Source organism: Choloepus didactylus, chromosome 8 (assembly GCF_015220235.1).
Source record: "Choloepus didactylus isolate mChoDid1 chromosome 8, mChoDid1.pri, whole genome shotgun sequence".
Lineage (NCBI taxonomy): Eukaryota > Metazoa > Chordata > Mammalia > Pilosa > Megalonychidae > Choloepus > Choloepus didactylus.
In genome coordinates, this window is record NC_051314.1 from 104,436,123 (window position 1) to 104,448,638 (window position 12,516).

At 37.0% G+C, this 12,516-nt stretch overlaps 1 protein-coding gene across 8 annotated transcripts in view; it reads right to left on the reverse strand.

Annotated features, from left to right (window-relative positions):
• Positions 1-12,516, reverse strand: part of CCDC91 (coiled-coil domain containing 91) — a 516,404-nt gene that overhangs the window by 316,844 nt on the left and 187,044 nt on the right. For all 8 annotated transcript variants that reach the window (XM_037844945.1, XM_037844940.1, XM_037844941.1 and 5 more), the window contains 2 exons: positions 11,570-11,773; positions 10,706-10,810 (listed from right to left, as the gene is read on the reverse strand). In XM_037844945.1, coding sequence (XP_037700873.1) covers positions 10,706-10,810; positions 11,570-11,773 — 309 coding nt within the window. The remainder of the gene's footprint in view (positions 1-10,705; positions 10,811-11,569; positions 11,774-12,516) is intronic.

Genomic DNA, 12,516 nt, shown 5'->3' on the forward strand with positions numbered 1-12,516 from the left:
GCTGGGAGCCCTGGGTCTTAAAGCCCTCTTCCCTGCCAAACTGTACAGGGCACAACACCCATCCTCAGGGCTGGCAGTCCCCAATGCATGAGGAAAACTGGTGTACTGATTGGACAGCTACATGGTTTGGACCCCCACTCACTGTATAAACGAAGTTGGGGAGATCTGGATTGAGGAAAAGAGGTGGCTCAGGAGCGCCACCTGCTGGTAGGTCAGGGAAAGTGCACTGCATCAAGCTGTAGTTCTGTCAAATCATAGATAATTGTTTAAATAGGCCTGCATATCCTAAAAGAATCCTATCAAGATAAACAAATGCCAAGAGGCCAAAAACAACAGAAAATTATAAAGCATATGAAGAAACCAGAAGATACGGATAACCCAAATGTCCAATTAAAAAATCAGAGGAGGCACAGAACTTGGAGAAATTATTCAAAGAAGTAATCATAATCACCAATAACATGGCTCAAGAAATAAAGGACATCAAGAAGACCCTAGAAGAGCATAAAGAAGAATTTGCAAGAGTGAATAAAAAAATAGATGATCTTATGGAAATAAAAGATACTGTTGATCAAATTAAAAATATTCTTGATGCACACAGTACTAGATTAGAGGATGCTGAGGAAAGAATAAGTGAAAGAGAAGAGTGCAGCTTGGGAAGTGAAAGCACAAAATTGAAAAATTCGAAATGGATGTCAGGGATACGATGGACAACATGAAGAGCACAAATATACAAATCACTGGAGTTCCAGAAGTGGAAGAAAACGGTAAAGGACTAGGAACAGTATTCAAAGACATCACCGGAGAGAATTTCCCTACCATTCTAAATGACATAAATATGCAAATCATAGATGTCCAAGGAACTTCCAAAAAGAATAAATCCAAATAAACCCACTCAAAGACATATTCTGATCACACTGTCAAATGCTAAAGAAAAGGAGCAAGTTCTGAAAGCAGCAAGAGAGAATCAATTCACCACATAGAAGGGAGAAAACATAGGACTAAGTAGTGACTATGCAGCAGCCACCATGGAGGTGAGAAGACAGTGGTATGACATATTTAAAATTCTGAAAGAGAAAAACTGCCAACTGTGGGAAACCGAGTCTTCCATGTTGCCTGAGGCATATCTAGGTTGGTGGCTTGGAACGCTAGCTAAGCTGCAGGCCTGCGTGGAATGCCGTGCAGGCCTGCCCTGTAAAGATGTGTCTTATGACTGTGACGACAACGTTTACCATTGTCCTAAACCTATTTGTTCCCTCTGATATGCAACAGGATGTAAACATAAGTATCTGGTGGGCTCTCCCGTGCCTTAGGACATTTAGCATATACTCCCTGATCTTCTGAAATAAATAACTGGAGCAAACGTGCATTATGGTCCACTTAGCACAAGATGCAGTGGGCCCCCTGCTCCCTTAATTCTTAACTTTGTGTCTGTGTCTCCTTCCTGTGCCGCCCTGTCAGCAACAGCCAACCAAGACTTCTTTATCCAGCAAACCTCTCTGTCAAATTTGATGAAGAGTTTAAAATCTTCCCAAACAAATGCTGAGGGAATTTGCTAACAAGAGACCTGCCCTATAAGAAATACTAAAGGAAGCCCTACCAGCTGAGAAAACAAGGAAGGAGAGAGAGCTATGGAGAAAGGAACAGAACTAAACAAGTTTAGTAAGGATACATTAAAGAAAATAGAGAGGGGGAAAAATGTATCTGACAAATAAAAACCAAAGGATATGATGACTGATGCAAGAAATGCCTTCAGAATCATAACATGAATGTAAATGGATTCAAGTTCCCAATTAAAAGACATAGATTGGGAGAATGGATTTAAAAATATGAACATCAATATGTTGCTTACAAGAGAGTCATCTTAGACCCAGAGACACAAAGAAATGGAAAGTGAAAGGATGGAAAAAAATGTTCCATGTAAGCTACAGCCAAAAGAAAGCAGGAGCAGCAATATTAATCTCAGATAAAATAGACTTTAAATGCAAGGATGTCACGAGACAAAGAAGGACACTATATACTAAAAAAGAGGACAATTCAACAAGAAGAAATAATAATCATAAATGTCTATGCACCCAATCAAGGTGCCTCAAAGTACATGGGACAAACACTGGCAAAACTGAAGGAAGCAACAGATATTTCCACAATAATTATGAGAGACTTCAATACATCACTCTTTCCTAAAGATAGATCAACCAGACAGAGGAACAATAAGGAAACTGAAAAACTAAACAATGTGATAAATGATTCTGACCTGTCTTAGTTTGCTAATGCTGCAGAATGCAAAACACCAGAAATGGATAGGCTTTTATAAAATGGGGGTTTATTCCACTACACAGTTACAGTCTTAAGGCCACAAAGCGTCCAAGGTAACACCTCAGCAATCGGGTACCTTCACCGGAGGATAGGCAATGGCGTCCGGAAAACCTCTGCTAGCTAGGAAGGCAGCTGGCGTCTGCTCCAAAGCTCCGGCCTCAAAATGGCTTTCTCCCAGGACGTTCCTCTCCAGCAAGCTTGCTCCTCTTCAAAACATCACTCCCAGCTGCACTCACTTTTCTCTCTTTGAGTCAGCTCATTTATATAGCGCCACTGATCAAGGCCCACCCTGAATGGGCGGGGCCACGCCTCCATGGGAACATCTCATCCAAATCATCACTCACAGCTGGGTGGGGCACACTCCAAGCAAATCTAACCAACACCAAAACTTCTGCCCCACACAAGACCACAAAGATAATGGCATTTGGGGGACACAATACACTCAAACCGGCACATGACCTAACAGACATATACAGAATATTACATCCCAAATCCCCGGCATATACATTCTTCTTTAGTGCCCATGGAACTTTCTCCAAAACAAGCCTCAATAAATTTAAAAAGATTGAAATTATTCAAAACACATTCCCTGATCACAATGCAACACAACTAGAAGTCAACAACCATCAAAGATTTAGAACATTCACAAACATTTGGAGATTAAACAACACACTCCTACACAATCAGTGGGCTAAAGAAGAAATTGCTAAACATCTAGAAAAAAATGAAAACTAGAAATTGCTAAGTATCTAGAAAAAAATGAAAACAACAGCACAACATATCAAAACTTACGAGACGCAACGAAGGCAGCACTGGGGGAAATGTATAGCTCTAAATGCATACATTAAAAAGGAAGAAAGAGTTAAAATCAAAGAACTAATGGAACAACTGAAGAAGCTAGAAAATGAACAGTAAACTAATCCTAAACCAAGTAGAAGAAAAGAAAGAACAAGGATTAAAGCAGAAATAAATGACAGAGAACAAAAAAAATAGAGAATAAATAAAAACAAACGTTGGTTCTTTGAAAAGATCAAAATTGACAAGCCCTTAGCTAGACTAACAAAATCAAAAAGAAAGAAGACAAAAATAAACAAAGAATGACAGAGGGGACATTACTGTGGACCTGAAGGAATTAAAAAAACTCATCAGAGGATACTATGTACAACTGTTCACCAACAAACAAGATAATGTTGAGGAAATGTACAATTTCTTGGAAACATATGAACAACCTAGACTGTCCAGAGAAAACACAGAAGACCTCAACAAACCAATCACAAGCAAAGAGATCCAATAAATCATCAAAAAGCTTCCCACAAATAAATGCCCAGGGCCAGATGGCTTCACAGGGTAATTCTACCAAACTTTCCAAAAAGAACTGACACCAATCTTACTTAAACTCTTTCAAAATATTGAAGAAAATGGAACACTCCCTAACTCATTTTTGTGACACTTACATCAATCTAATATCAAAACTAGGTAAAGATGCTACATGAGAAGAAAACTACAGGCCAATCTCCCTCATGAATATATGCACAAATTCTCAAAAAAATATATATATATAGGTGCAAATCAAATCCAAAGACACATTTAAAATATCACATACTGAAGATGGCAGCATAGAGAGTAGCGGAAGCTAAGTAGTTCCCCTGGAACAACTACAAAAAACCAGAAACAACTAGTAAATAATCCAGAATAACTGCGGGGCGACAAACGAGACCATCCACTCATCATACATCAACCTGAATTGGGAGGAATGCCTGAGAACACAGCATAAAATCTGTAAGTAACATCTGTAAGTAAAACCTGCGGATCCAAGTCACGAGACCCCCTTCCCCATAGCCAGAGCTGCAAAGCCTCGTGGTGCCAGAGAGAAGCTCTCTCCCAGCAAACGAATATAGCTCAGCTAAGCTCCAACTGGGGTTTTAAGTAGCGAGTGTGAACTGCTCTCCACAGGTACGCATCCCCAAAAAAACAGACAGAGGCTTTAGGTGACGACTGACCTGGGAGAGCCGGAGGGTCGCCTTGGACTGGGTCTGAAGGGGAATATCTGTTTCTTTTTCGGCTCAGTGGAGAAAGCCCCAGTCATTTTCAGTTTCCAGGGCTGTGACTCAGAGAAGGGTGGAGACAGCACAAGCAGAGAGAGACCACTGAAATGCTAATGACCTCCACCTGGGGTGGCTGTGTTCTCTAGGAGGAAAGGGGTGGGGCCCTTTCCATTCAGAACCAGACCCCAGAGCCTGGGGGAACATGGCCATACCCCCTCACACCAGTCAAGAATTATAGGCTAACACGCATCATCTGCTGGGCAGAAAAGCACAGTGACCTGAGGCATCACAGGGTGGAGCAATTTTCTAAGACACACCCTCAGGGAAACCAGATACTGAGTATTTCTTCCCTCTGGTACCTGAGTCTGTTCTGGTCTGGGAAAACCTGATTTGGATAACCAAGGAAACCATGCCTAGACAACAGAAAATTACAACCTACACTAAGAAAAACAAAGTTATGGCCCAGTCAAAGGAACAAACGTACACTTCAACTGAGATACAGGAATTTAAACAACTAATGCTAAATCAATTCAAAAAGTTTAGAGAAGATATTGCAAAACAGATAGAGGCTGTAAAGAAAACACTGGGCATACATAAGGCAAAAATCAAAAGTTCAAAAAAACAACTAGTAGAATCTATGGAAATGAAAGGCACAACACAAGAGATGAAAGACACAATGGAAACATACAACAGCAGATCTCAAGAGGCAGAAAAAAACACTCAGGAACTGGAGAACAAAACACCTGAAAGCCTACACGCAAAGGAGCAGATGGAGAAAAGAATGAAAAAATAGGAGCAACGTCTCCGGGAACTCAAGGATGAAACAAAGTACAATAATGTACGTATCAATGGGGTCCCAGAAGGAGAAGAGAAGGGAAAAGGGGAAGAAGCAATAATAGAGGAAATAATTAATGAAAATTTCCCATCTCTTACGAAAGACATGAAATTACAGATCCAAGAAGCACAGTGTACTCCAAACAGAAGAGATACGAATAGGCCTATGCCAAGACACTTAATAATCAGATTATCAAATGTCAGAGACAAAGAGAGAATCCTGAAAGCAGCAAGAGGAAAGCAATCCATTACATACAAAGGAAGCTTAATAAGACTATGTGAGGATCTCTCAGCAGAAACCATGGAGGCAAGAAGGAAGTGCTGTGATATATTTAAGATACTGAAAGACAAAAACTGCCAACCAAGAATCCTATATCCAGCAAAGCTGTCCTTCAAATATGAGGGAGAGCTCAAACTATTTTCTGACAAACAGAAAATGAGAGACTTTGTGAACAAGACACCTGCCCTACAGGAAATAATAAAGGGAGCACTACAGAGTGATAGAAGACAGGAGTGCGTGGTTTGGAACACAATTTTGGGAGACGGTAGCACAACTATGTAAGTACACTGAACAAAGATAACTACGAATATGGTTGAGAGAGGAAGGTTGGGAGCATGTGAGACACCACAAGAAAGGAGGAAAGATGACTGGGACTGTGTAACTTGGTGAAATCTAGAGTATTCCACAGTTGTGATAAAATGTACAAATATGTTCTTTTACGAGGGAGAACAAGCAAATGTCAACCTTGCAAGGTGTTAAAAATGGGGAGGCATTGGGGGAGGGATGCAATCAGCATAAACTACAGACTGTAACTAATAGAATCATTGTATTATGCTTCCTTTAATGTAACAAAGGTGATATACCAAGGCAAATGCAGATAAGGGGGGGAAAGGGGAGGCATGTTAGACACTTGACATTGGTGGTATTGTCTGATTCTTTATTCTACTTTGATTTAAGGTTATTTTTCCTTTCGCTGCTTCCTAGCTGTCATTTTTTTTTTCCTCTTTCTTTTGCCTCCCTACCTTCTTTGACTCTCCCTCCTGCCTTGTGGAAGAAATGTAGATGTCCTTATATAGATAGTGGTGAAGGTGGTGAACACATAAATGTATGACCATGCACAGAACCATAGATTATTTACTTGGGATGGAATGTATGGTGAGTGAACAAAACCATATTAAAAAAAAAAAATGGGTTGATGACAAAACCTCGAGGGCAATATACTGAGTGAAATAAGCCAGACACATAAGGACAATTATTGCAGGGTCTCACTGATAGGAACTAATTACAATATGTAAACTCACAGACATGAAATATAAGGTACCAAAATATAGGATGAGGCTTAAGAATGGGGAATGGTTGCTTAGTATGAGCAGAACGTTCAATTAGGATGAACTTAAATGTTTGGCAATCAACTGTAGAAATACTAGAAATTGCTTCCTTGAACCAGAATAAATGTATGACAATACAATTAGAAGTTAATAATAGAGGGGCATATAGGGAAGAAATATATACCTATTGCAAACTATATACTACAGTTAGTAGTATTTCAAAATTTTTTCATAAATAGTAACAAATGCACTATCCCAATACTACGAGTCAACAATTGGGGGGGGGGGGGTTGGTTAGGTTAGGGATAGGGGAGGATTAGAGTTTCCTTTTCTTTTTTTCTTTTTTCATCTTTCATTTTATTTCTTGTCTGGAGTAATGAAAAGTTTCTAAAAATTGAACAAAAATTAAGTGTGGTGATGGATGCACAGCTATATGAGGGTACCCAGGGGCAAGTGATTGTACACTTTGGATCTTTGGATAATTGTATGGTATCTGAACAATCTCAATAAAAATGAAAAAAATAAAATCATATACTATGACCAAGTGGGGTTCATTTCAAGCACGGAAGGATGGTTCAATATAAGGAAATCAATCAATATAATGCAACACATTAACAAATCAAAAGGGAAAAATCAAATGATCATCTCAATGGATGCTGAAAAGACATTTGACAAAATCCAGCATACTTTTTTGATGAAAACACTTCAAAAGGTAGGAATTGAAGGAAAATTCCTCAATATGATAAAAGGAATACATGAAAAACACAGCCAGCATAGTACTCAATGGCAAGAGACTGAAAGCCTTCCCTCTAAGATCAAGAACGAGACAAGGATGACCGCTGTCACTACTGTTATTCAACATTGTACTAGAAGTGCTAGCCAGAGCACTCTGACAAAACCAAGAACTAAAAGGCATCCAAATTGGAAAGGAAGAAGTAAAACTGTCATTATTTACAGATGATATTATCTTATATTTGGAAAGCCCTGAGAAATTGATGAAATAGCTACTTGAGCTAATAAACAAATTTAGTAAAGTAGCGGGATACAAAATTAATGCACATAAGTCAGTAACATTCCTATACACTAGAAATGACCTAACTGAAGAGACACTCAAGAAAAAGATTCCATTCTCAATAGCAACTAAAATAATCAAGCACCTAAGAATAAACTTAACCAGAGATGTAAAAGACCTATACATAGAAAATTACATAACTTTACTAAAAGAAATAGAAGGGGAAATAAAAAGATGGAAAAATATTCCATGTTCATGGATAGGAAGGCTAAATGTCATTAAGATGTCAACTGTACCCAAACTCATCTACAGATTCAATGCAATTCCAATCAAAATTCCAACATCCTACTTTGCAGGCTTGGAAAAGCTAGTTATCAAATTTCTTTGGACTGGAAAGATGCCTAGAATTCCTAAAAACATTCTAAAAAGAAAAACAAAGTGGGAGGACTTGCACTTCCTGACTTCGACGTTTCCTATAAAGCCACAGTAGTCAAAACAGCATGGTACTGGCACAATGTCAATAGGCATATTGATCAATGGAATCGAATTGAGAATTCAGAGATAGACCCCCAGATCTATGGTCAACTGATCTTTGTTAAGGCTCCCAAAACCACTGATCTGGAACATAACAGTGACTTCAACAAATTGGGCTGGGAGAACTGGATATCCAAATCCAAAAGAATGAAAGAGGACCCCTACCTCACACCCTATACAAAAATTAACTCAAAGTGGATTAAAGACCTCAATTTAAGACACAGCATTATAAAACTCCTAAAAGATAATGTAGGGAAACATCTTCAAGACCTTGTATTAGGAGATTACTTCTTAGACTTACACTCAAAGCACAAGCAACAAAAGAAAAAATAGATAAATGGGAACTCCTCAAAATTAAAAGCTTCTGTACCTCAATTGAATTTGTCAAAAAAGTGAAGAGGCAGCCAACTCAATGGAAAAAAAATATTTGGAAACCTTGTATCTGACAAAAGACTGGTATCTTACATATATAAAGAAATCCTACAACTCAACGACAATAGCACAGACAGCCCAGTTATTAAATGGGCAAAAGATATGAAAAGACATTTCACTGAAGAGGAAATACAAATGGCTAAAAAACACATGAGAAAATGTTCAGCTTCACTAGCTATTAGGGAGATGCAAATTAAGACCACAATAAGATATCATCTCACATCAATTAGAATGGCTGCCATTAAACAAACAGGAAACTACAAATGCTGGAGAGGATGTGGAGAAACTGGAACTCTTATTCATTGTTGGTGGTACTGTATAATGGTGCAGCCACTTTGGAAGACAGTCTGGTGGTTCCTTACAAAACTAGATATCAAGTTACTCTTCAATCCAGCAATTTCACTTCTCAGTATATACACAGAAGACCTGAAAGCAGTGACACGAACAGTTATTTGCACACTGATGTTCATAGCAGCATATTCACAATTGCCAAGAAATGGAAACAATCCAAATGCCCTTCAACAGGTAAGTGGATAAACAAAATGTGGAATATATACATGATGAAATACTACATGGCAGTAAGAAGGAACGAGGTCGTGAAACATATGACAACATGGATGAACCTTGAAGACATAATGCTGAGTGAAATAAGCCAGACACAAAAAGAGAGATATTGTATACTACTAATGTGAACTCTGTGAAAAACGTAAAATGTAAAATAAATGTTTTATATTGTAGAATGTAAGGGACCTAGAGATAGACAGCAACTAGTGAAAGGGGAATGATAATCTAAAAACACATAAGCTATTAATGGTAATCTTAATGTTACAGGAATGCTCAGGAATGATTAAGGCTTATGAATTTTCTTGGGTATGGTAAGAACATGTTGGAAGCAATGTAGTTGTTTTAGGTTATTAGTTTTTCTTATTCCTTTATTTTGTTATCGTTTGTTAATTTTCAGGGGGTAGGGCAGGGACATGTTGGAAGCAATGCAGTTATTTTAGGTTGTTTTTCTTAATCCTTTGTTTTGTTTGAATTTCTTTTTTTTTTTTAATTGTTTGACAAAGAAAAAAAAAAGAAAAAAAAGAGAGAGACTATTATAACGATCCAAGCAAATATACAAATAAATACATAGCTTGTCAGATGTAAAAAATGATATGGAAAAAAAAACAAAAAAAGGAGCAGTTTGAAGGATTATATGCCAGGATTGTCAGGGAAGGCTTCTTGATAAGATGACATTTGAATAGAGATCTGAAGGATGTAAGGAGAAAAAAACCAGCATGCAGATATCTGGGGGAAAAGTGTTCCAGACATAAGCATAAAGCAAAATAACTGAGGAGAAAGAATCAGAGAAAAGGAAGGGAGAGGGGAGATGAGAGTATGTAGGGCCTTGCAAACCACTTAAAGGATCTGGCTTTTGGTTTAGGTGAGAGAAGCCACTGAAGGTTTGGAGCAGAGAAACATCATGACCAGGATTAAGTAATGAAATGATCACACTGGCTGCAATGTGCAGAATAGTCTGTAAATGGGCAGTAGCAGAAGCAAAAAGATTAGTTAGAAGATACACTAGTATTCTAACAAAGAAATAATGATGGTCTAGAATAGGGTGTTAGCAGTGACAATGACAGCAAATGATCAACGCCTGGATATTTTGAAGATACAGCCAACAGTTTTGCTAAAGGTTCATACATGGTTTGTAAAAAAAAAGGAACTAAGAGTGGGTTTCAACATTAGCAATTGTAAAGATGGAGTTGACGTTGACAGGCATGGGTAAGTGCAGAAGAAACTAGTTTATCAGTGAAACTTAGGAAGGAAAAGAAAAGACACTGATTACAAACAATTTATGAAAAAAGATGAAAATCTTTTTCGGGTTTACAGGGTTGGTTCTAAGCTCTTTTCAAATGTAATCATAAAATTTAAGAAAAATTACAATGCCCAATTCCAAAATTTTATCTAAAAGAACAGAAACAGAATATTTTTCATCAAATAGCCTGATTTGAAACAAATTACTAATACTTAGGGCTTCTCAAAGATTCATACCTTTCAAAAGGGCATTTTTCCTTAATTTCACCCATCTGGTCATTTTTTATATATTTGAGCAAGTATCTGAACCTACATTCTAAGTATATACTGAGAACTGTTTCAGGTTATACTATATATTTCATCAAAAGGCCTACATTTTAAATTTTAAATTCATTGGGCTTACCTGAAGTTCTTTGTATCTATCTTGAAAAGAAATGGCCTCTTGCTCTTTTTCTTTTAGGAAACCTTTTTCTAAAACACTATGCTTTTCCATCAATGATTCCACATCCTGAAATAAAAATGCAAGCACAAACTTTGTAATATTTAATGGCACACAATTTTTTTTGTTAAATATAACCAGAAAATATTTGGCAAGGAAAGAATCCACAGGAAGTAAGATTTAAAGTCTAACAATATTATAGATTATATGCTTTACTCTAATTTCTATACCAATATCAAACATTGACAGAACACTAAAATTACTCACTCCAATAAAGAGATAAGAAGATCTCAACTGATTTCAGTCAACACAATTAATCTCTATATAAACATATAATAAATTTTTTAGGTCTTTTATAGATATATTTGTAGGGAAGAGAGATGAGAGCATAAATAAATAATTTACTAAAGCAGCTGTATATCTAAGTACTCTTGTGTCAAACACTCCATAATGCGTGACTGCCCAGTGCTTTAATGTCCATGAAGGACAAGCCAACGTTACAAAACTTTTAATCTTCATAGGAAACACAATTCTAAATGATTTCAGAGTTTTAGATGATAAATAAAAATAAACCAAGAAAGGAAAGCATTAGAGAAATAAAATCTCGTTAAAGGCTATTCATATCTCTTAAGAATACATATGTAAAACTAGAAAACATGTATCAAAGGCTTTCCCAAATAATAAACTCATGTGACTCACTTAAACCTATGGCCAAGGGAAGACAGTATCTTCCTCCTCTGATGAGATTTTATATCAGAGTTTGGGATTATATCAGATTTCCAGTATATGCAATTCAAATATTAACTTTTTATGAAAATGTAAACATACCTTTTTAATTCTCTGCTTTTCTTCTTCAGAAATTCTGAGCTTAATCTTCAGACTTGAAATTTTTTGCTGAAGCTGTACGGTTGATACACTGGCTCCAGGATCCTCAGAATCATCCACAAGAGCAACTGGTCCATTGCTTTCCTCATCAGTTAAACTCAATGGAAAAAGTGAGATATCCAGATGAGTGTGTGTTGATTGCTGAATCTAAACCACATTAAAAAAAGAGAAAGTTTACACTGTACCAATAATGAAAACATCTAAAAGGCACCAGAAACCACATTTAGAAATTAAGTTGTAGCAAAGGCTATGAAATTACTTCATACTTTAAGTACATCAAGAAAACAGCTCAGACTATTACAAGAACCTGATATTTGCAGGAAGAAACAAAATGTCCTCCCAACTTTAGAGTTTAAAGCATTTAATATTTTGCTAGCATAGCACTTAAAACTTTTTCTTATGCTTGAAAGTGTATACTAACATACAGATATATCTGACAGTCACCAGTTCTTGAACTTACACACAGCCAGAATTTCTTTATATTTTAAATTGTAAATCAGAATTTGAAAGTTACCCATAATCACTCAGCATCAGTTTCTAGCAAAAATAACAGGTAACTCAAGAATGAGTACAGCATTTTAGAAATCTGCACTAACTCCAGAAGCCAGCACAGTGCCTACTTCAATAAATATTTGAATGAATAAATCCTACGAAGTGCTGTTTGGTACTTACTCTAAAATTGAAATGGATGCTGCAATACCTGAAAACATATTCTTGTAAGACTCCTTGAAAAGAGAAATAACCATTCTTTTTTCAAATTCTTTTCCCTCTTTAAGTTCAATTTTAATGAATGAGATACTCAAACTATATTTTGGTAGCTAAGGATACTTAAATACCTTGCAATTGTGTCACACACACACAAACAAAATTCTAGGTATTAGCCTCAAAAC